This window comes from Acanthopagrus latus, chromosome 9, assembly GCF_904848185.1.
Source record: "Acanthopagrus latus isolate v.2019 chromosome 9, fAcaLat1.1, whole genome shotgun sequence".
Classification (NCBI taxonomy): Eukaryota; Metazoa; Chordata; class Actinopteri; order Spariformes; family Sparidae; genus Acanthopagrus; species Acanthopagrus latus.
The window spans coordinates 11,253,025-11,274,115 of record NC_051047.1 but is presented as its reverse complement, the minus strand read 5'-3'; the positions used below and the strand labels follow the sequence as shown (position 1 = coordinate 11,274,115).

Below are 21,091 nucleotides of genomic sequence, written 5' to 3'. Positions count from 1 at the left end.
ATCAAAACCTCCGCACATCTCACGCAATAACCAGCAGATTGACGCCTGGGTTTTAGATAGCAATGGAGGCGGAAATAAGTGTACCCTCCTAGATGGCAAATTGGCGGACCAAAACAGACCGCCAATTTGCCGCCATCTGTCTAAATCCGCAGACTGAACTGCAAACAGGACGGCCAAATTGGCGGCTTGCTGCCCTGTATAAAAACGGCTAATGTTGCAGAGTGTAACACCACTGTTGTAAACACAAATCCCAGGTCTGTAACAATTGTGCCGTGATCTTGATCCCTAAAGTATTATGGAAGAATCGCTGCTGATAAAGTGGCTCTGCTCATTCAGTTAGAAACATTTTTTTTATTTCCTATTACGATAAAACGTGATTTCACGTGTTTGGAGATTAAATCTGGTGAAAGAGCAATATTAATGATATGTAAGTAGGCTAAGTGTACAGAGCACAAAGTTTTACCTAACATTCGGCTAGAGGCTGGCATTAATCTAGTGCCCTGCAATGATGAAGGCCAACCTGCTGAGATAAGATAAGATGAAATGTTGGTACATGTTTTTTGTCGCAATGTCAAAGCAGAGACTATTCTGTCGATGGACGTAATGCTCCCATCCTGACGACATACCCATTAGAGATATTTTCTAGATTGATACTTTGATCAAAGGCATCAGAGGTAATTCTTTACCATACAATGTCAAATACAATCAGTGGACAATCTCCAGTTGTCACTGAGATTGATCCATTGATTACATATTAACAATTAAAAATCAGCAGCCACCTCAGGAGCCACATTTTCAGACAACACTGCAATCCTCAGCCTCCTGCTCAAGAATGCATATCCTTGAGCCTGTCTCACAGAAATAAAGTCTTTTGTGCAGTTTGTGATGCCAACCATCTTAATTATAAATGTCAGGAGTTGGATCTGGACCCTAGGTCAGTGGGGGATCATAGTCCTATGGTGATACATAATGAACCAATCATTCAGGTGTGCTCCTGCAAGTGTCTTGGCGTCAACTTGCTCAACAGCTTTAGGCTCTTGAAAGCCCATGTTGACAGTGTGGCTTCTTGTTTACAACAGAAATTATATTTTATGTAAACTTCAGAAGATTGTGTTTTTATTCTACCCGGCTGTTCCAGAGAGCATTATTCAGTGCAGGATGTCAGTATGGTATGGTAATCTCACCATACAGTTAGAAAACAAGCTTGCTCCTCTGGTACAGACTGCCATTAAGTTTATGGGAAAAAACAAACATCAGTCCCTTCAGTCAATATTTGAACAGCGTTCTCAGGCAAATACAGAAGATATGGTGTGATCCATCACATATTCTCCATGCCATTTATGAGCTCTTGCCCTCTGGTAGAAGATAAGGAACATCCTAGTGTAAACTTGAATGTTGTAAAATCAAATGTGTGCCTTCCTCAATTAAGATTTTTAAAACTGTTGCTTGAGGCTATAGGGACTGTGCACAGTTCAGCCACAACATTAAAGCCACTGGCGGGTGAACAGAGTATCATTGACCATCTCTCTACAATGGCTGTCATTACCTGATGACATAATTAAGGAACAGCTTGAGGATAGTGACAAAGTATATGTGCAGTGTGTGTAATGACTTGCACAGCATTTGAGTCCAGATAAAGAAAACATAACACAACCCTTTTGATTAAAAATGTAATGATAGATAATTAGCAATAAAAACTAATATCACAAAAACTGAACTGTATCCAAACGTTAACAACGTACCTAATTTTTAAAGAAAACAAAAAATAAATTAAGCTTAAAGATTCAATATTGCGCCAATTTAATATGATTTTGTGTTTCTTTATGAATATTAATAGATCAAGTCCTTTTTTTCTGTTTGCCCTTGTTGACAGCGTTCATTCGTCTAGATCGGGCGCTGAGGATGAAACAATGCCATCATCACTGCGGTGACAACATATAGTGAAACAGGGCCTGATCATGGGAGACAGAAGGAGGTCACCATGTGCAGAAATCTCTCCAAATATGCCCTCATCTTCCTCTTCCTAGCACTGTCTGGACTCATCTTCCTTCTGCGCAACATCCACACTGTGGAGGTGAGTAGCAAAGTGGCTTACACACCTAGCTTTTATTTGATATGTCTTCTTAAATACCTTGAAAATAAAAAGGATATACCAGTCAGTCAATAATTTACCACTTTTAACAACATGTTAAGCTGACCCCAATTTAGGTCAAAGCCTGAGTCGGGTCTCCTGCACAATCGCTCACTTTTCTTCCTTTTCTCTCTAGAACTGGAACTGCCACACTATTTCGGCCCTCTACCAACTCCAGAGCAGGATCCAATCATCCTTCCTCCCAGTGAATCTGCCTACTTTTCATCACAACCGCACATTTTGTGCCCATCTGGGCCAGAAACCCTCCCCTGAAGATGAACTGGAAGAGCGCTACCTGTTGGACTCTATCACCTGGCCAGGGCCACCGCCTCGCTCTTCACCAATTGTCCTGCGCCAGACGAGTGACCCTGTCCACAGCCTGTTTGCCATCCTTCCTACTAAAGAGGGAAGGGAGTGGCATGTGGGCGACCAGCTGGAGGCCCTCGTCCAAATGCACGACTTCCAGGGTCGTCCCAAGCGCTATGGTGGGGATTTCCTCTTGGCCAGACTGCACTCCCCTGAGCTTGGAGCAGGTGTAGCAGGCAAGGTGCTGGACCACGGGAATGGATTTTACTCTGCTATGTTCCCGCTCCTCTGGGTGGGGTCTGCACAGGTGGAGGTTACACTAGTGCACTCAAGTGAGGCCATTGCTGTTCTGCGACGGCTGAGGGAGGAACGGCCTGATCGGGTGTTTTTCAAGAGCTTGTTCCGCTTAGGCTTCTTGTCTGAAACTACTTTGTGCAACATGTGCCTGCCCCCTGATCAGCAGCCCCTGTGCAACTACACAGATCTTTACACAGGGGAGCCCTGGTATTGCTACAAGCCCAAGGTGCTCGGCTGTGACACCAGGATCAACCACGCCAAAGGAGGCTATCTGAAACATCTCCTCACCAACAAAGAAGCACTGCTCTTCCAGAGGTTTGTATGACCAAAGGATGATGGAACTGTTATTTATTAAAGGATAAATCAGATATTATTCTGTAGAACCACCCAACAATACATTCATTTGACTGACAAGTATTGACTATTTATACAAAGCCTGATATATATATTATTCCTCTGTACCATACACTGCTAGTATAGTCCAAAAACAAAACTATAGACAGATATTAGACATAGTGTTTTCTTTATTAGAATGAAGATGGACTCTGGAGTTAATTCTGTAATTACTCATTAAGATACCACAATCCACATGTGAAAATTGTTCCAAACAAATGCATTATTTTCTCCCATTTGAGTCACTTTAAATTCTTTTAAACAAGAGCACAGTGGTTGAGCTCAGTCTTAACATCAACATACCAAATTTGTCAGGCTATGTTTATCATCTTAGCTCATCATGTTAGGATGTGGATATTTGCTAATTACACGAAAGCCACAAAACGACCAAGGCCATAGGTGTCATTTACATTTGGGACATGTCCCCATCACTTTTTACAAAGCATTATTTGTTAAAAACATCCTGAAAGTTAACTTGCACCAAAGAAGGGTGACATGAAATAACTGTCTTCTACAGTAGATGTAATATTGGCATAGCCTCGATTTTGGGGATGTAATGCATGTGGATGTTATATAATTGGACTCTATAGTAGTCTGGGATTGATGGACAGCAACTCCCACCTATGGAAGAACTTGTAGCTTAAACCAGAGGAGATTTGTGACATAGATTCTGAATGGCCTATGTTCATAGCTTCCATTGTAGAGGTGGCTGCAAGGAGCTGGAGTCAGAAGATGCATGTTGTGGGGCAAACCTAGAACATGCTGGTGGACAGAGGTGAGGGAGGCCATCAAACCGAAGAAGGTTTCTTTTCAAGCTTGGTTGGCCCAGTGGTCTCCTGAATTAGCAGACAGGTGCTGGGAGAAGGACTGCAGCCTCAAAAGTCGCTGAAGCAAAAACGTTTGTGTTGTTCGGGAGGCTATGGAGAAGGTCTTTTGGTAGGCTTCAAGGAAGTTCTGACAAACCATCTGATGGCTCAGGAATGGAAAGCAGGGCTTTTGGCAGAGAACTACTCTACTGCTGACCTAAACTGCCTTTTCAGTGTCATATGGAGGTCGGGTACCGTACCTCTGGAGTGGCAGACTGGGGTCATGGTTCCCATTTTCAAAAATGCAGACTGGAAGGTGTGCTCAATTGTCAGAGTATCTCACTGTTCAGCCCTCCTGGAAGGCGTTTGCCCATCCAGTTTCATGTGTTTTGTCACTACGAGAAGGTGTACTACTGTGACTCTGGGGGAGTACTGTGTGGGGGTACAGGAGAATGGGATACAGTAGCTGTTGTTATCCGATCCCTTTATAACCAAATTGAGAGCTGTGTCCATTGGGTTGTCCCCGGTCCTGTCTGTGATATTTATTGACAGAATATCAGGGTGAGGACAGTGTCCGGTTTGGGAACCGCAGAATTCCTTCTTTGCTTCCTGCAGATGATGCTTTTCAGTTGGCTTCTTTGCTCCAGAACCTCCAGCACGCACTGGGGTAGTTTGTAGCTGAGTGTGAAGCTGTCAGAATGAGGGTCAGCAACTACATTGTCAGCAATGGGTCTCTGCCAGTAAACAGTGGATCCCCCCATCTGACTGAAGGGTCTTTCCTCCTGCCAAAAGCAAAGATGTTTAAGTATCTCAGGATCTTGTTCACGATTCAGGGGAATGTGGAGTGTTGCTGCCACTGCGAACTCAACCCAGCATAAGTGGACAACGATGGATGGATGGATGGATGGATGGATGGATGGATGGAGTAGACTAAGATATACCATTTTTTTTATACACCATTATGCATTTTCCATTTCTGTCCTACTGATCTCCCAATTATATTGCATGAAATCAATCACATATGTTGAAGACAATTTCATCATAAAGTGATGCACTTGGCCGAGGCTGATATGAATGTTTTTGTTTTTTTATTGATATTTGGTCATAAATCTAAATAGACATCCTGAAATCTTGAACTGATGGTGGTGCTAAAATGTATTTGTCTGTGCAAAATTTAATGGAAAACCATCTATTGGTTTCTGGGACATTTCACTTAAAACCACAAATGTGAACCTCATGTTTGTGCTTGTATAGAAATTAGAAAACCACTAAAGTCAGTTGGATTCATCCTCTGGGGATTATGCATGTTTGAACATGATGTTATCTAATAGTTTTGTTTTTTTTTACAAAATTTCATACTGGACTCAAGTGTATGATGACTTATAGACTGACATTGTCATCCCTAGAGCCATACTGCACATCCTTCCTTAGCATGAACATCAGGAATATCAGGAAATATTTTAAATAATGAAACTATACATTTGTGAGCTGTTTTTGAGGAGTCTGCAGTCTGCAGTAGGAACTGGGCTTAGGGCTGAGTGCCACAGATAGACTGCAGAAGTTGGAAAGTATTGAGAGGACGACTTTTTAGTCTTTCTGTCATGGGATTTGTTGACAATAAAAAACTGACTATCACCAGACTAAAACTGATCAACTCTGTTTCCTTAGCGGAGTAAACATAAAAGTTCACATACACGCTTCAGGACCCGACAGAATCAATGTGCTGCCCCCCAGGAAAGGTACAGTATACCTGCAGAGTAATTTTTTTTACATCATGTCACAGCATGTGCATGCTTTGATTTATTCCATTCAACTAATTTTGTCTACAACATTTCTTTCTTTATATCAGATAGAGCAGAGGTAGAAAGCAGTGTAAAACCAGAAGCTATTCAGCTAGCACCATCTGGATATTACTACGAGGAATCATGGAGACCATTAAATGGTGTGACAATGCGCCAGTTCAATGAATCATCTGCCATCACTCAGTGTTTGAAGAATAAGGTGATCTACATGTATGGAGACTCCACTGTCAGGCAGTGGTTTGAGCACCTGCTTGCTTTTGTACCAGGTGAGTGTTGTTTTTGTTTCATCTTTTATTTTTACAATTGTGCATCTTTCCTCCTCTAACTTCCGTTTCCACATTCCCCAGAATTGAAGGAGTTCGACCTGCACAGTCCTAAAAATGTTGGACCTTTCATGGCGGTGGACAGCACCCATAATATTCTCTTGAAGTACCGCTGCCATGGCCCACCCATCCGCTTCTCCACTGTCATAGCCAGTGAGTTGCGCTACATTTCAAATGAGCTGGACGGCCTCTCTGGGGGTCCCAACACAATTGTTGTCCTCAGCATTTGGGCCCATTTCAGCACCTTTCCTGTGGAGGTGTACATACGGAGGCTCCGTCACATTAGGCGGGCAGTGTTGCGACTCCTGGACCGAGCGCCAGGTACAATCATTGTGATTCGCTCAGCCAACCTCCAAGCCCTGGACCCAGAGGTGAGCCTTTATAACAGCGACTGGTACTCACTGCAGCTCGATGAGGTGCTCAGAGCCATGTTCAAGGGGCTGAATGTTCTGCTGGTGGATGCCTGGCAAATGAGTTTAGCACACCACTTTCCTCATGCACTCCATCCACCTCCAGCCATCATCAAGAACATGATAGACATGCTTCTGTCTCACGTTTGCCCAGAGACGAAAAAAAGCCATCAGTAGAACCAGACTAGTGATGATACTGTTGAAGGAAACCAAGAGTGAATTTATCAATCAGTTTGTCGATTCCTAACCGTTAGGCTTTTTAACAAAGTGTTTTCCAAAGCTACATACCCTTTAAATACCATGTTTACTGAGAGAGTTAAAGTACTGATTGATGTTTACATTGCTGTTACGTTTAATTTGGAATCCCACAGAGCAAATTTTATTCTGAAAATGCCAAAGACCTTGGCACAGTGATTGTTATTGTCTGTTTATGTTACCAAAGTGTTCTATGTGTGTGTGTGTGTATGCAGTATTTTTATTCAAGCTGATGTTGGTATTCTTTCAAGGTGACTTTTAGTTTTGCCAAAGCTGAATAATCAATATGTTTTTCCTAAGACTTTCCTCAGGCTGTTCAGTGTCAAATGCAGCTGTCTTTTTTTGTTAGAGCAAACTTCTACATACCTGAATTTCATTGTATTTAAAGAGATGAGTCACTCCATAATCAAACAATGCATAATGACCCTCTCAGCATTAGTGCTGTTTATTTATCTATATTGCTTTGTTGTGACTTGCTGAGTTGCCTGCCTTCACTTGAATACAACCAAACCAGTGGCTTTCTGCTTGTGGTGTTCTAAGCGCTAAAAATATAATTAAGGAATTTAACAGCAATGTCTCTTTCCAGATATCAACAACAACTCACAACTCAACATACTCAACATACTCAAAATCATCCACAGACCTTATTGTGAGCAGTTGCATGTGGGAACTACTCTTAGTATCTACTTAACTGGAAATAGTTTCTACCGTAGCTCTTGCTTCACCCTGAGCGCTGTTTGCCTCTCTGCTGTGTGTGTGTGTATGTGTGTGTGTGTGTGTGTGGGTAGCTGATCACCGCCCTCAGTCAAACAGATGCACAGACACGCAGCTCAGACAGAGAGCAGAAGACAGAGACACTAATGTAATGTGGTCGCTACGTTGTTATCCCCAACCTCACACACACCTTGCGTGTTGTTACTGGCTACGCAGCACAGCAAAATTCTAAGGAGAAAATAAGAAACATCGCCGCAGACTTCCAGTGGGACATAAATGATGTTTCAGATGGATTACTTTTCAGTGTTTGCATTGTTTTAAGAAAAACAATTTCAAACAAAAGTAAGCAATAATTTTTGGATAATACTTTTGGACTCAATGTGTCATTCTGAGTTCTTGTAGCTTTTTTGTTTTTTCTTTAACAAGCTGCTATAGTCATAATTTAATTGTAGTCTAGGCATTTGATATGTATACATACGGTGTATACATGATAGTGTTTTCTGAGTTTTTACAAAACTGTTGTGTGTGAAATATTTCCCCTTCAGAAGTAGTTACATAATAAATGCACAGCTGATATGATAATCAATTAGACTGTAACAAAACAATTCCAGTTGGTTTGGGAAAATATCCAGGAGTGTGTAGCGGTAGTGCTTGTAGATTTGCTAGCATAGGCTGGATTATTGGTCTTTGAAATGTTACTCTAGATGCTTACAGTACACATTGTGAACATGACTGTAGCTCATTGTAACAAAAAGGTAAATGGTACTAATAGCTGCATCTCACCTGTGCATTAACACACCTGAAGGATCTGTCTGTACTTTGGTTCCCTCCACACTGTTTCAGTTGACTTTTAGCTGGTGAGTTCTGGCAAATAAGTCTCTCAGCCTGTCAGACTGTAACTTTCAACATTAGCACAGCTTTGATAAAAAGAAGTACACGCGTCACATCAGATGCCGGCAGCTGTGTTGATTTGAGGCTCGTCCTTTGATTACGTTAATAATAACAGCTCTTTCGTATAAGTAGCTAACTTTGTATTAATCATTTTCTTTTTGTGTTCAGTTTTAATCCTGTATGTTTTTATATGAACATTTTAGGGTAGATTTAACTTGATCAAAAGTTACACATCATTCACAATGGTTGAACAGTAGGGATTGAAGAAGGGAGTAAGTGTTGAAGTTATCGGGTCTGTGTGATACAAAGAGAAAATGTGCCTGTTTTTCTGTCTAACCTGTTTGTTCCTGACAGTAATCAGGAGCTGACTATTAAGAGAATTATCATAACTTATAAGCGCAGAGTTGTTGTCATGTTTGCCAGTATTTGCTATTGACAAATGTCTGCTTAAACATCTGTAATAAGGAGTATTACTGTATTTGAAGGCCAGTTCTCATTTTTGTACTTAAAAGGAGGTTTGAGATGGAGTAAGGTGATATGTCTATGTAATATTTGTATCAATAAATGGAGCTATGATACTCATCAGGATTTTACATGGATAATCAGCTGGTGATGCATCATTTGTCATGCCTTTTTCATGAAATGTTCAGTGTGGTTCAATAAACTAAACTGACTGGCACTGATCAGTCCTGTGTGTTGAGTTCAATTCATTTTCACTCCATGAGACAAATTCTTCCCTAGATGAATTGAAAGAGCAACTTAAGTTCACACGCTTCCTGTTCATCTCACCTCCCTTCTGTATGCTAATGCTTATGCACCTGTTGAATGATGTAAGGGTTAGTCAGTAAAACCTCATCATCAGCTGTATTATACATTTCTTTCCTATATATAATAATTTTAAGTAGCAAAAGAAAAAAAAAATAGGCAACAATACGTGGACAATCACTCATTACTGCCATATAATTATTAAATAACTCATTCAAAAACCCGGGTTGAGTGTGAATATGCTCCTGTAATGATGGAGGCTTTCCATCAGATTTAAAGACCTGCACTGATGCAATTTTTCCAATTCATCCCAAAGTTGTTGGCTGAGGCTGAGGTCAAGTTCTTAAACACTAAAATAAGACAAAATGCAAAAAAATGCAGAAAGACAGACAGCCTCCACAGTCGTTCAGTGTTATTACTTTCACCCTTCATAGATGCCTCCCATCAAGAATAATTGAATCTCACAGAGGAGAGCAGAGGCAGAGAAACACAGGCTGATTCTGGAGTCTCTTCAGTCCTGTGCGTGGGTTTAAACATGTGCAGGTTGACAGAAGTGTAAAATATGACTCTTTGCTAATGTGGTAGAAATATTAAGACTTGTACAACTTGGTATAGTTTATATGCCTGCTAACTACAAAATGCTCCAACAAGCAGACACACACACACACACACACACACACACACACACACACACACACACACACACACACACACACACACACACACACACACAGGACATCTTAACCTTACCATGCTTTGTTTTTTTCATTATATGTTATAGAATACACTCCTCATCAGTCTTTAAAAACACACACATACATGATGTGCCAGTCCTTAATAAAACTCAACTTGTTTGATGATCTTTATCAGAATGAGAATCAGAATACTTGGGGCGAAATTATTTTTGTTCCAGGTGCTCCATGCAAAGTAGGATAGAAATACAGCATGAGTGGAAACTAAAGATGAAGAAAAATATATAAATAAACAGTGAAATAGACAATAAAATGAAATGAAATAAAATATTCAATAAAATAATACAATAATAAAGTAGACATTCTGGAAATATATACAATATACAGTGAAATAGTTAGTGTTATAGATGGAATGAGAATGAGTAATTATAGTTTGTTTGTTTTGTTTCTATAAATTGCCATTTGAATCCAATAGTCAGAGGGAGGAGTTCTACAGTTAAATTGCCACAGGTAAGAATGACTTCCTGTGGCACTAAGAGGTGCATTTAAGAGCAATTAATCTCTCACTGAAGGTGCTCCTCTGTTCGAGTGTTGTGGAGAGGGTGAGAGCCATACTGCAGTATTGCCTGCACTTTCGACAGTATCCTCCTGTCTGACACAGCAGTCCAGCTCCACCCCCACAATGTCAATGGTCTTCCTGATCAGCCTGTTGAGTCTGTTGGCATCTGCTACTCTTAGTCTGCTGCCCCAGCACACCACAGCAAACAGAATTGCACTGGCCACCACAGATTCATAAAACATCCTCAGCATAGTCCAGCAGAAGGAGCAGGGCCTCCTCAGAAAATAGAGGCAGCTCTGTCCTTTCTTGTAGAGGACTTCAGTGTTCTTAGTCCAGCCCAGATATTTGTAGTGTTCAGCGATGTCCACATTATGCCCCTGGATGGAAACTGGGGTCACTGGTGTCCTGGTTCTCCTCAGATCCACCACCAGCTCTTTGGTGTTTGTTGTGTTGCGCTGCAAGTGGTTCAGCTCACACCATGTGACAAAGTTATCCACCACAGCCCTGTATTGAGCCTCATCACCCTTGCTGGTGCACCCAACCAGAGCAGAGTCATCAGAGAACTTCTGAAGATGGCAGGACTCTGTCTGATAGCTGAAGTCCGTGGTGTGAAGGTTGAAGAGGAAAGGAGAGAGGACAGTCCCTTGTGGGGTCCTGGTGTTGCTGACCACTGCATGTGACACACAGTGTCACTGCATGTACTGTGGTCGGCCAGTGAGGTAATCCACAATACAGGACACAAGGGGGGGGATCCACCAGCATCGCTGTCAGCTTGTCACCCAGTAGAGCAGGCCAGATGGTATTGAAAGCACTGGAGAAGTCAAAGAATGTGACCCTCACAGTGCTCCCTGGCTTGTCCAGGTGGGCATAGACACTGTTCAGCAGGTAAATGATGGCATCCTTGACTCCACTCTGGGGCTGGTAGTTGATCTGCAGGGGATCCAGGTGTGGCCTGACCATAGGCCTGAGCTGCTCCAGGATGAGTCTCTCCAGGGTCTTCACGATATGTGACGTCAGTGCGACCAGTCAGTAGTCCGAGAAACCACTGGGCTGCAGCGTCTTTGGCACTGGAACAAGGCAGGACAGGGACCCTCTGGAGGCTCAGGCTCATGTTGAAGACATGATGAAGCACTCCACAGAGCTGTTAGGCACAGGATTTGACAACCCATGGGCTGGCACCATCAGCACCCGCAGCCTTACCAGTGGGGAATTTGCTCAGCTGTCTGCTAACATGTAGTGGTGTAAACAGTGCCGGTCGAGGAGGTGGGGAGTTGGAGTCCATAGTGAGAGGAGGGCAGGTGGCATGGGAGGAGTGAGGAGTGGGGGGTGGGTGTGAGGGGCTCATCAAGTTGGATGAGGTGCTATCAGGAGGAGGAGGGGGGTCAGAAGTGGTGGTGGCTGGATACAGTCAACAGGGACGTGGAGGTGTATGCATCCTTTACATTAGCATACAGCAAGTCTAGGGTCCTCTCCTCTCTGGTTTTACAGGTCACATACTGGGTGAATTTCAGGAGTGTATTTTTAATGGAGACATGGTTGAAGTCCATCCATCCATCCATCCATCCATCCATCCATCCATCCATCCATCCATCCATTTTCTTCTGAGGGTAGGAACGTAGATTGACCGGTAAATTGAGAGCTCTCTTCACCACAACAGGCTGATACAATGACCGCATTACTGCAGCTGCTGCACCGATCCACCTGTCAATCTCACCCTCCATCCTTCCCTCACTCTTGAACAAGACCCCAAGATACTTGAACTCCTCCACTTGAGGCAAGAACTCTCTCCCAACCTGGAGGGAGCAAGCCACCTTTTTCCTGTCGAGAACCATGGCCTCAGACTTGGAGGTTCTGATTCTCATCCCAGCTGCTTCGCACTTGGCTGCAAACCGCCCCAGAACATGCTGGAGGTCCTGGCTCGACGGAGCCAACAAGACAACATCATCCGCAAAAAGCAGAGATGAAAACCAGTGGCTCCCGAATCAGACCCCCCCCCCCCCCCCGGCCCCTGACTGCGCCAAGAAATTCTGTCCATAAAAATAATGAACAGAACCGGTGAAAAAGGGCAGCACTGCCAGAGTCCAACATGCACCAGGAACAGGTCTGACTTACTGCCGGCAATGTTAACCAGATTCCTGCTTGGCTGAGGGCCTCCGACCCCATACTCCCGAAGCATCTCCCACAGAATGCTGCGAGGGACACGGTCGAATGCCTTCTCCAAGTCCACAAAAAACATTTGGACTGGTTGGGCAAACTCCCATGAACCCTCGAGCACCCTACGGAGGGTATAGAGCTGGTCCAGTGTTCCACGGCCAGGGTGAAAACCGCATTGTTCCTCCTGAATCTGAGTTTTGACTATCGGCCAAATTCTCCTCTCCAGTACCCTGGAGTAGACTTTCCCAGGGAGGCTGAGGAGTGTGATCCCCCAATAGTTGGAACACACCCTCTGGTCCCCCTTTTTAAATAGAGGGACCACCACCCCGGTCTGCCAGTCCAGAGGCACTGTCCCCGACTGCCACGCGATGCTGCAGAGACGTGTCAGCCAAGACAGCCCCACAACATCCAGAGACTTGAGGTACTCAGGGCGGATCTCATCCACCCCCAGTGCTTTGCCACCAAGGAGCCTCCCAACTACCTCAGTGACTTCGGCTTGGGCGATAAATAAGTCCCCAGCCCCTGCTTCCTCTATGGAAGGTGTGTCAGTGGGATTGAGGAGATCCTCAAAGTATTTCTTCCACGGCCCGACAATATCCCCAGTCGAGGTCAACAGCTCCCCACCCCCACCGTAAACAGTGTTGGTAGAGACCTGCTTCCCCCTCCTGAGGCGCCGGATGGTTTGCCAGAATTTCCTCAAGGCTGACCGGTAGTCCTCCTCCATGGCCTCCCCGAACTTTCCCCAGACCCGAGTTTTTGCTTCCGTGACCGCCCATGCCGCAGCACGCTTGGCCTGCCGGTACCCGTCAGCTGCCTCAGAGTCCCCCGAGCTAGCCATGCTCAATAGGACTCCTTCTTCAGCTTGACAGCATCCCTTACTTCCGGTGTCCACCACCGGGTTCGGGGATTGCCACCATGACAGGCACCGGAGACGGCCACAGCTCCGTACAGCCGCGTCAACAATGGAAGTGGAGAACATGGTCCATTTGGACTCAATGTCCCCAGCCTCTTTCGGGATCCGGTCAAAGCTCTCCCGGAGGTGGGAGTTGTAGACCTCCCTGACAGAGGGTTCCACCAGACGTTCCTAGCAGACCCTCACAATACATTTGGATCTGCCAAGTCTGTCCAGCCTCCTCCCCTGCCAGCGGATCCAACTCACCACCAGGTGGTGATCAGTTGACAGCTCAGCTCCTCTCTTCACCCGAGTGTCCAAGACATACGGCCGGAGGTCAGGTGACACGACCACAAAGTCGATCATTGACCTCCGGCCTAGGGCGTCCTGGTGCCACGTGCACTGATGGACACCCTTATGCTTGAACATGGTGTTTGTTATGGACAAACTGTGACTAGCACAGAAGTCCAATAACAAAACACCACTCAGGTTGAGATCGGGGAGGCCGTTCCTCCCAATCACACCCCTCCGGGTAACACTGTCGCTGCCTACATGAGCGTTGAAGTCCCCCAGTAGAATGATGGAGTCCCCGGTTGGAGCACTCTCCAGTACCCGTCCCAGGGCCTCCAAGAAGACCGGGTACTCTACACTGCTGTTCGGCCCGTAAGCCGAAAAAACAGTGAGAGACTTACCCCCGGCCCAAAGGCGCAGGGAAACAATCCTCTCATTCACCAGGGAAAACTCCAACACATGGCGGCTGAGCTGAGGAGCTATAAGCAAGCCCACACCAGCTCGCCGCCTCTCACCGCAGGCAACTCCAGAGTGGAAGAGAGTCCAGCCTCTCTCAAGGAATTGGGTTTCAGAGCCCAGGCTGTGCGTGGAGGTGAGCCCGAGTATCTCTAGCCGGTACCGCTCAACCTCCCGCACTAGCTCAGGCTCTTTCCCCCCCAGCAAGGTGACATCCCATGTCCCCATGGCCAGAGTCACCGTCCGGGGATTGGGTCGTCGGGGCCCCCGCCCACGACCACCACCCAAATCACTTAGCACTGGCCCCTTCTGAACCCTCCTGCGGGTGGTGAACCTACTGGAGGGCGGGCCCACGTCGCTCTTTTGGGCTGAACCCGGCTTGGTCCCGCGGGCTAAGACCCGGCCACCAGGCGCTCGCCTGTGAGCCCCAACCTCAGGCCTGGCTCCAGGGTGGGGCCCTGGTAACGCCATTCCGGGACGATGTGAACGTCGGGGGCGTTGGAACCGCTCTTAGTCTGACCCGTCACCTAGGACCTGTTTGCCTTGGGAGACCCTACCAGGGGCATTAAGCCCCAGACAACATAGCTCCAGGATCATTCGGGTACTCAAACCCCTCCACCACGATAAGGTGGCGGTTCAGTGGAGGAGTCATCCGAGATTATAATGAGAGCACTCGGGTGTGCAGTCTGTAGTCCGGCTATTGTAGAGTGGATAATGTCACATGCCAACGTTGGGTTAGCGGACAGGGGAATATATGCAGCCACTACAATAGCATGTGAGAATTCGTAGGGTAAAGAGTAAGGACCCAAAGCTAACAGAATAAAGCTTGCCTTTTTAGTTCCCCCAATCCCTCCACTCACGTGCTGTCTACGCTTGGGTCCTCAAATTGATTGGCAAGTCGTAACAGATGTCCTAAAAGCATTTGAAGGGCTGAGGTTTTGGATAAAAAGAAGCAGATTTTGAACTGAAAACTGTCCATGGCATTTTTTGACTATCTGACCTGACCAGCCAGACTGCCCCAGGGAGGAAGAGAGTTGTGATAAGGATCAGGTTAATCCATCTTGGTTTTTAAGGCTGCTTCTGGGAAATGTTGTGTGGCAGGAAAAGGAAAGGGATGAATGGGACTAAGGCTGGCCAAACAACATGAAATTGACTGTTGTGCCCACATCTTTACAGAGACCTGTCTCCACCACAACACCTTGGATTAAGCTGTTGCACTTGAGCCAACAGAGTGCAGGACTACAGGACAAGGAGAAGTGGACTCTGCATTTATGTCACTGATGTTTGGTGGTTTCACACAGTCAAAGTGTATGGACATGTCAGGTAGGGGTTTTAAAGGGGAAAGACTATGGAAAGGGAGGTGGACCCAAATGCAGTTAATGGAGGCAAGATAAGGAGAACGAAAGGCGAGCTTTAATAAAGCAAAAGCTGAATGCAAAAACACCAAGGCAGACAAAACCGGGAACACGAAACAAAGTAACAACCAAAAAGGCAAGACAACAAAGTGCAAAAGAAAAAGGCAAAGTAGCAAAGCAAAACCAGCAATACAAAGTAACAAATCAGAAATCAAAGTTCAAATCAAACAACAGGAACCAGAAATCAAAATCCAAAACATACCAAACTGGGATGGAGCATGGGCATGGAGCATGGAGCATGGAGCATGGAGCATGGCAGGAGACAGCAAACAGCAAACAGAATACACAAGACAGAATACAATGACCAGACAAAGAGTGAGGGGAAACACAGAGACTAAATACACAGACACTAATGACATGACAAGGAACAGGTGAGGAGAGAGGAGGAAGGAAACCAGGTGAGATAACGAGGGGGAGGAGCACAGAGGAACAGACCAGGAGGGAACATGACAACAGACAGAGGGAGCCAGAGGGGAGAACACAGGAGAACTTAAAGGACACATGAGGGCATGGAAAAATCAGAACATGAGACACGAGACAAGGAAAAACCAAAACACAGAACACAACAAGACATAGAAAAAAGGACATGAATCAAAACCAGAAACCAGATACAAGGACAAAACAAACAGGAGTCATGACAGGACAGTGTTTCCCAGATATCGCAGTTTTGATGTCACAGTTTTGATGTGACATTAATATAACCATCTTGTTGCTGTTTACATTCACTCTGATGAAAATTCGAAAGATGCACTATGTGTTTGTCTATATGTCTATATAAATACCTACATATACAGTATGTTCTGTGTTTTGTGCAGCATGAAGGAGTTTATTAACGTTCATTTGTTTTACAACCCTGTATTATGACCTAAAAATGAATTTGGAGATGGATAGTGCTATGATAGTAAGGTGAATGATTGTCCATGGATGTTAGAATTAAGTGTGCATTGATAGTCGAATTATACAATATACAAAATAGTGAGAGCACAGCTTACTGTTTTATAAACAACTGAATGTAACATTTTTGCTTGCTTATCTATCTGAGTGACAGTTTTATTGATCACTGAGATAGCTTTGACTTGTTCCAATATTAAAAAAAATTGCTTCGATGTAGTTAAACTAATTTCCGAGTAGCTTGCCAAACACTATTTGTACTTTGTACCCTGTACTTCTCCTCCCTTGTTTGATAATGACTCACACACAGAAGAGACCACCAACTAAACTACTCAGACAAATATCTGTATGATCATGTGTCAACTGTGATCTGTCTTTTTCTTTATGGATATAAATAGGTCATCGTGCTATTTTTCTGTTTATTGATCCTTCTTGTGGACTGGGTTCATACATCTGAGGACTTAATGATGCCATCATCACCGCAGTGGAAAGCATACAGGGAAACAGAGCCTGATCATGGGACACAGAGGAAAGTCACTTTGTGCCGAAAGCTCTCCAAATATGCTGTCATCTTCCTCTTTCTGGCTGTGTTTGGACTTATATTGCTGCTGCACAACATCAGCACTATAGAGGTGAGGAGAGAAGGGGCTACACCCAGGTTTTTTTCTCAGTTACTCGAAAGGACAAAGGATATACCGATGATTTAAATGTTTTGTCTTTGGACAACAAGTAATATATTTTTTGTCAATACTGTTAATATGTTTATTTGTGTGTGTAATACATTTCTTTGATTTTACAAAAAGCAAACAACGAACCACACAGCACAAATACCGCCAGCCTGCAAAACAAAAATACACTAATTCACATACATGAATTGCACATCATACAACATACAAAAAAAAGTTTACATGGAGACGATACTGAGAAAAGGAAAAGAGAGAGAAAATAAAAGCATTCTATGACTTATCGGTGAAGGCAAAATATGATCGCCCTTTCTGTGGCAAATCAACAAGATCACCAGGAAGGTAATTCAGGAAAGGTTGCCAGACACTATAAAACAAATCGTCATTGCCCTTTAACGTAGCACTGAGGTGTTCCATAGGAAAAACCTTGAATATTTCCCTGTACCACTGTGTGACTGAAGGGGTTTTTTGTTTTATCCATTGAAATAGAACACATCTCCTCAACAAAAGAAGAAGTTTGCCCATTAATGTCAGCTGTCCTGCAGATAATAAGAGCTGCCCCTTAGGTATATTCAGAAGAAATAAGTCTGGTTCCAGCTTTACTGTTTTGTGGAAGATTGAGCTGAGCTCCTTAGTGATATTTTTAAAATATCTGGCTATCAAGGGGCACTGCCAAATACAGTGAAGGTATGTCACTACCTCTTTTTTACACTTCACACATAGGGGGGAAATCTGGGGATTTATTTTGTTTAGAAAGTGAGGGGTGCATTGCAGTATGTGTAATATCCTATATTGGCTTTCTCTGAGTTTATTACACATAAAAATGTTCTTTACAGATTTAAAGGTGACTGACCATGCGTTGGCATCAAGGTCAAACTCCAAGTCCCTTCCCAATAACTCCATATACCTGCCAGCAATGACAGGATTAACATAATATAGTTTTGCATAAAACAGGGAAATAAATGTTCTACTGTTCATGGCAGTAAAATTAAAATTAAGAAGGAAGCTATCAACTGGGCTAACTATTGGTTGGTCTGTTGGGAATATAAGATTAGTTTTTACAAAGTATCTCACCTGGAAAAAAACAAAAAAGTGATTGGCAGTCTGTATTTAGTCTGAAACTGTGTGACTGATAAAAAAATTGCCATTTTCAAACAAGTCAGCTATAAATCTCAGGTCCCTTGAGTACCAGTCACCAAGGAGGAAAGGCTTTATTTTGAGTTAAAAGTTGTAAAGCTGATGAGATACCTCCCCTGCCAGTATGCTTAGCGACTTCGCACCAGATCTTAAGAGTACTAAGCATTATGACATTATCTTTAACCTAAGCAGGAAGTTTACTCATTTCAGTTACAATAAAGCAGAGGGGGAGAAAGGGGCACAACACCAAGCACCCATGTGTATCTCCTGAAGAATGAGATGTTTGAGCCAGCCTGATATTACCCTAGCTTGAATAGCCCAATTATAATAAAGAAAGTTGGAAAGGGCCTGACCCCCCTCATCTATTGGTAATTGTAGAGTCTTCATTTTTAGTCAAGGTTTCTTCCCATGCCATATAAAATTTGAGAGAAATCTTTCGATATCTAAATTAGTTCTCCTAGTAATGTTTAGTGGCAATATTTGCATTGGATATGATATTCTAGGGAGCACATTCATCTTTGTTACGCTAATCCTACCCATCCATTACAGAGGGAGATCAAACCATTTGTTAAGATCATTTTTAACTGCTGCCAGGGTTGGTGTTAAGTTTAGTTTATACAGCTCTTTAATATATTTGAATATTCTGATGCCCAGGTAAGTAAAGCCCAAAGGTGACCATCTGAAAGGGAAATTAACCAGGGTATCCCGGTCCCCAGAGTTGCCTGGTCTCCAGAGTCGTGGTGAGAGGGGGCAGCCTTGTCGTGTACCTCTACTCAAGGCAAAAATATCAGACATAGAGCCATTCACAAGAAATCTAGCAGTAGGAGATCTAAAAGTTTAACCCATTCAATAAAACTCGAGCCCTAGCCAAATCTATAGAGAACATCAAAAAGATACTACCCCCGCCTGGTTGGCTCGGGGGACTCCTGAGGCATCTGACGGGTACCGGCAGGCCAAGCGTGCGGCAGCACGGGCGGTCACAGAAGCAAAAACTCAGGTCTGGGAAAAATTTGGGGAGGCCATGGAGGAGGACTGCTGGTCGGCCTTGAAGAAATTTTAGTAAACCATCCGGCGCCCAAGGAGGGGGAAACAGTCCTCCACCAACACTGTTTACGGTGGGGGTGGGGATCTGTTGACCTAGACTGGGGATATTGTCGGGCGGTGGAAGGAATACTTCGAGGATCTCCTCAATCCCACCGACACGCCTGCCACAGAGCAAGCAGAGGCTGGGGGCTCAGAGGTTTACTCATTCATCACTCAAGCCTAAGTCACTGAGGTAGTTCGGAAGCTCCTCAGTGCCAAGGCACCAGGGTGGATGAGATCCGCCATGAGAACCTCAAGTCTCTGGATGTTGTGGGGCTGTCTTGGCTGACACGACTCTGCAGCATCGCGTGGCAGTCGGGGACAGTGCCTCTGGACTGGCAGACTGGGGTGGTGGCCCCCCTATTCAAACAGGGGGATAGGAGGGTGTGTTCCAACTATCGGGGATCACAGTCCTCAGCCTCCCTGGGAAAGTCTATTCCAGGGTACTGAAATTCGGCTGATAGTCAAACCTCGGATTCAAGAGGAACAATGCCGTTTTTGTCCTGGCCGTGGAACACCGGACCAGCTCTGTACCCTCCACAGGGTGCTCAAGGGTTCATGGGAGTTTGCCCAACCAGTCCACATCTTTTGTGGACTTGGAGAAAGCATTCGACCGTGTCCCTTGAGGTATTCTGTCAGAGGTGCTCCAGGAGTACGGGGTCGGAGGCCCTCTACTAAGGGCTGTATAGTCCCTGTACAAACGGAGCAGGAGCTTTGTTCGCATTACTGGCAGTAAGTCAGACCTGTTCCCAGTGCATCTTGGACTCTGGCAGGGCTGCCCTTTGTTACCGCTTCTGTTCATTATTTTTATGGACAGAATTTCTAGGCTCAGCCATGGGCCGGAGGGGATCTGGTTCGGGAGCCGCTAGATGTCATCTCTGCTTTTCGAAGATGGTCTTGTTGGCTCCTTCCTTCAAGCCAGGACCTCCAGCATGTCCTGGGGTGGTTTGCAGCCGAGTGGGAAGCAGGTGGGATGAGGATCAGCATCTCCAAGTCCGAGGCCATGGTTCTCGACCAGAAATAGGTGGCTTTCTCCCTCTGGGTTGGGGGAGAGCTCCTGCCTCAAGTGGAGGAGTTTAAGTATCTTGGGGTCTTGTTCACGAGTGAGGGAAGGATGGAGGGTGAGATTGATAGGTGGATTGGTGCAGCGGCGAAGAGAGAGCTGAGCCAAAAGGCAAAGCTCTCGATTTACTGGTCAATCTATGTCCCTACCCTCACCTATGGCCATGAACTTTGGGTCATGACAGAAAAAATAAGATCCCGGAAACAAGCAGCTGAAATGAGTTTCCGATGCCATGGTACTCCCTTAGAGATAGGATGTGGAGCTCGGTCACCTGGGAAGAGCTTGGAGTAGAGCCACTGCTCCTCCACATCGAGAGGAGCCAGCTGAGGTGGCTCGGGCGTCTTTTTCAGATGCCCCCAGGACGCATCCCTTGGGAGTTGTTCCTGGCATGTCCTACTGGGAGGAGAACCCACGGAAGACCCAGGATACGCTGGAGTGACTATGTCGCTCGGTTGGCCTGGAAACGCCTTGGGATCCTCCCGGAGGAGCTGAAGGAAGTGTCCGGGGAGAGGGAAGTCTGGGTGTCCCTGCTCAGGCAGCTGCGCCCACAACCCGGCCCCAGATACGTGAAGAAGATGGATGGATGGACTCCCACTCTATGCAATCAAACGCTTTTTCAGCATCTAATGAAACGGAGAGGACCTTTTTCTTTGTACTATGTGAAAATTGTATTACATTCAGG

At 45.0% G+C, this 21,091-nt stretch overlaps 1 protein-coding gene across 6 annotated transcripts in view; it reads left to right on the top strand.

Annotated features, from left to right (window-relative positions):
• LOC119025532 overlaps nt 1–21,091 on the top strand; it is a 28,600-nt gene that overhangs the window by 2,055 nt on the left and 5,454 nt on the right. For all 6 annotated transcript variants that reach the window (XM_037109171.1, XM_037109174.1, XM_037109172.1 and 3 more), the window contains exons 2-7: nt 1,874–2,074; nt 2,268–3,049; nt 5,602–5,672; nt 5,783–6,001; nt 6,083–6,429; nt 16,842–17,075. In XM_037109171.1, coding sequence (XP_036965066.1) covers nt 1,982–2,074; nt 2,268–3,049; nt 5,602–5,672; nt 5,783–6,001; nt 6,083–6,429; nt 16,842–17,075 — 1,746 coding nt within the window. In that variant the 5' untranslated portion in view covers nt 1,874–1,981. The remainder of the gene's footprint in view (nt 1–1,873; nt 2,075–2,267; nt 3,050–5,601; nt 5,673–5,782; nt 6,002–6,082; nt 6,430–16,841; nt 17,076–21,091) is intronic.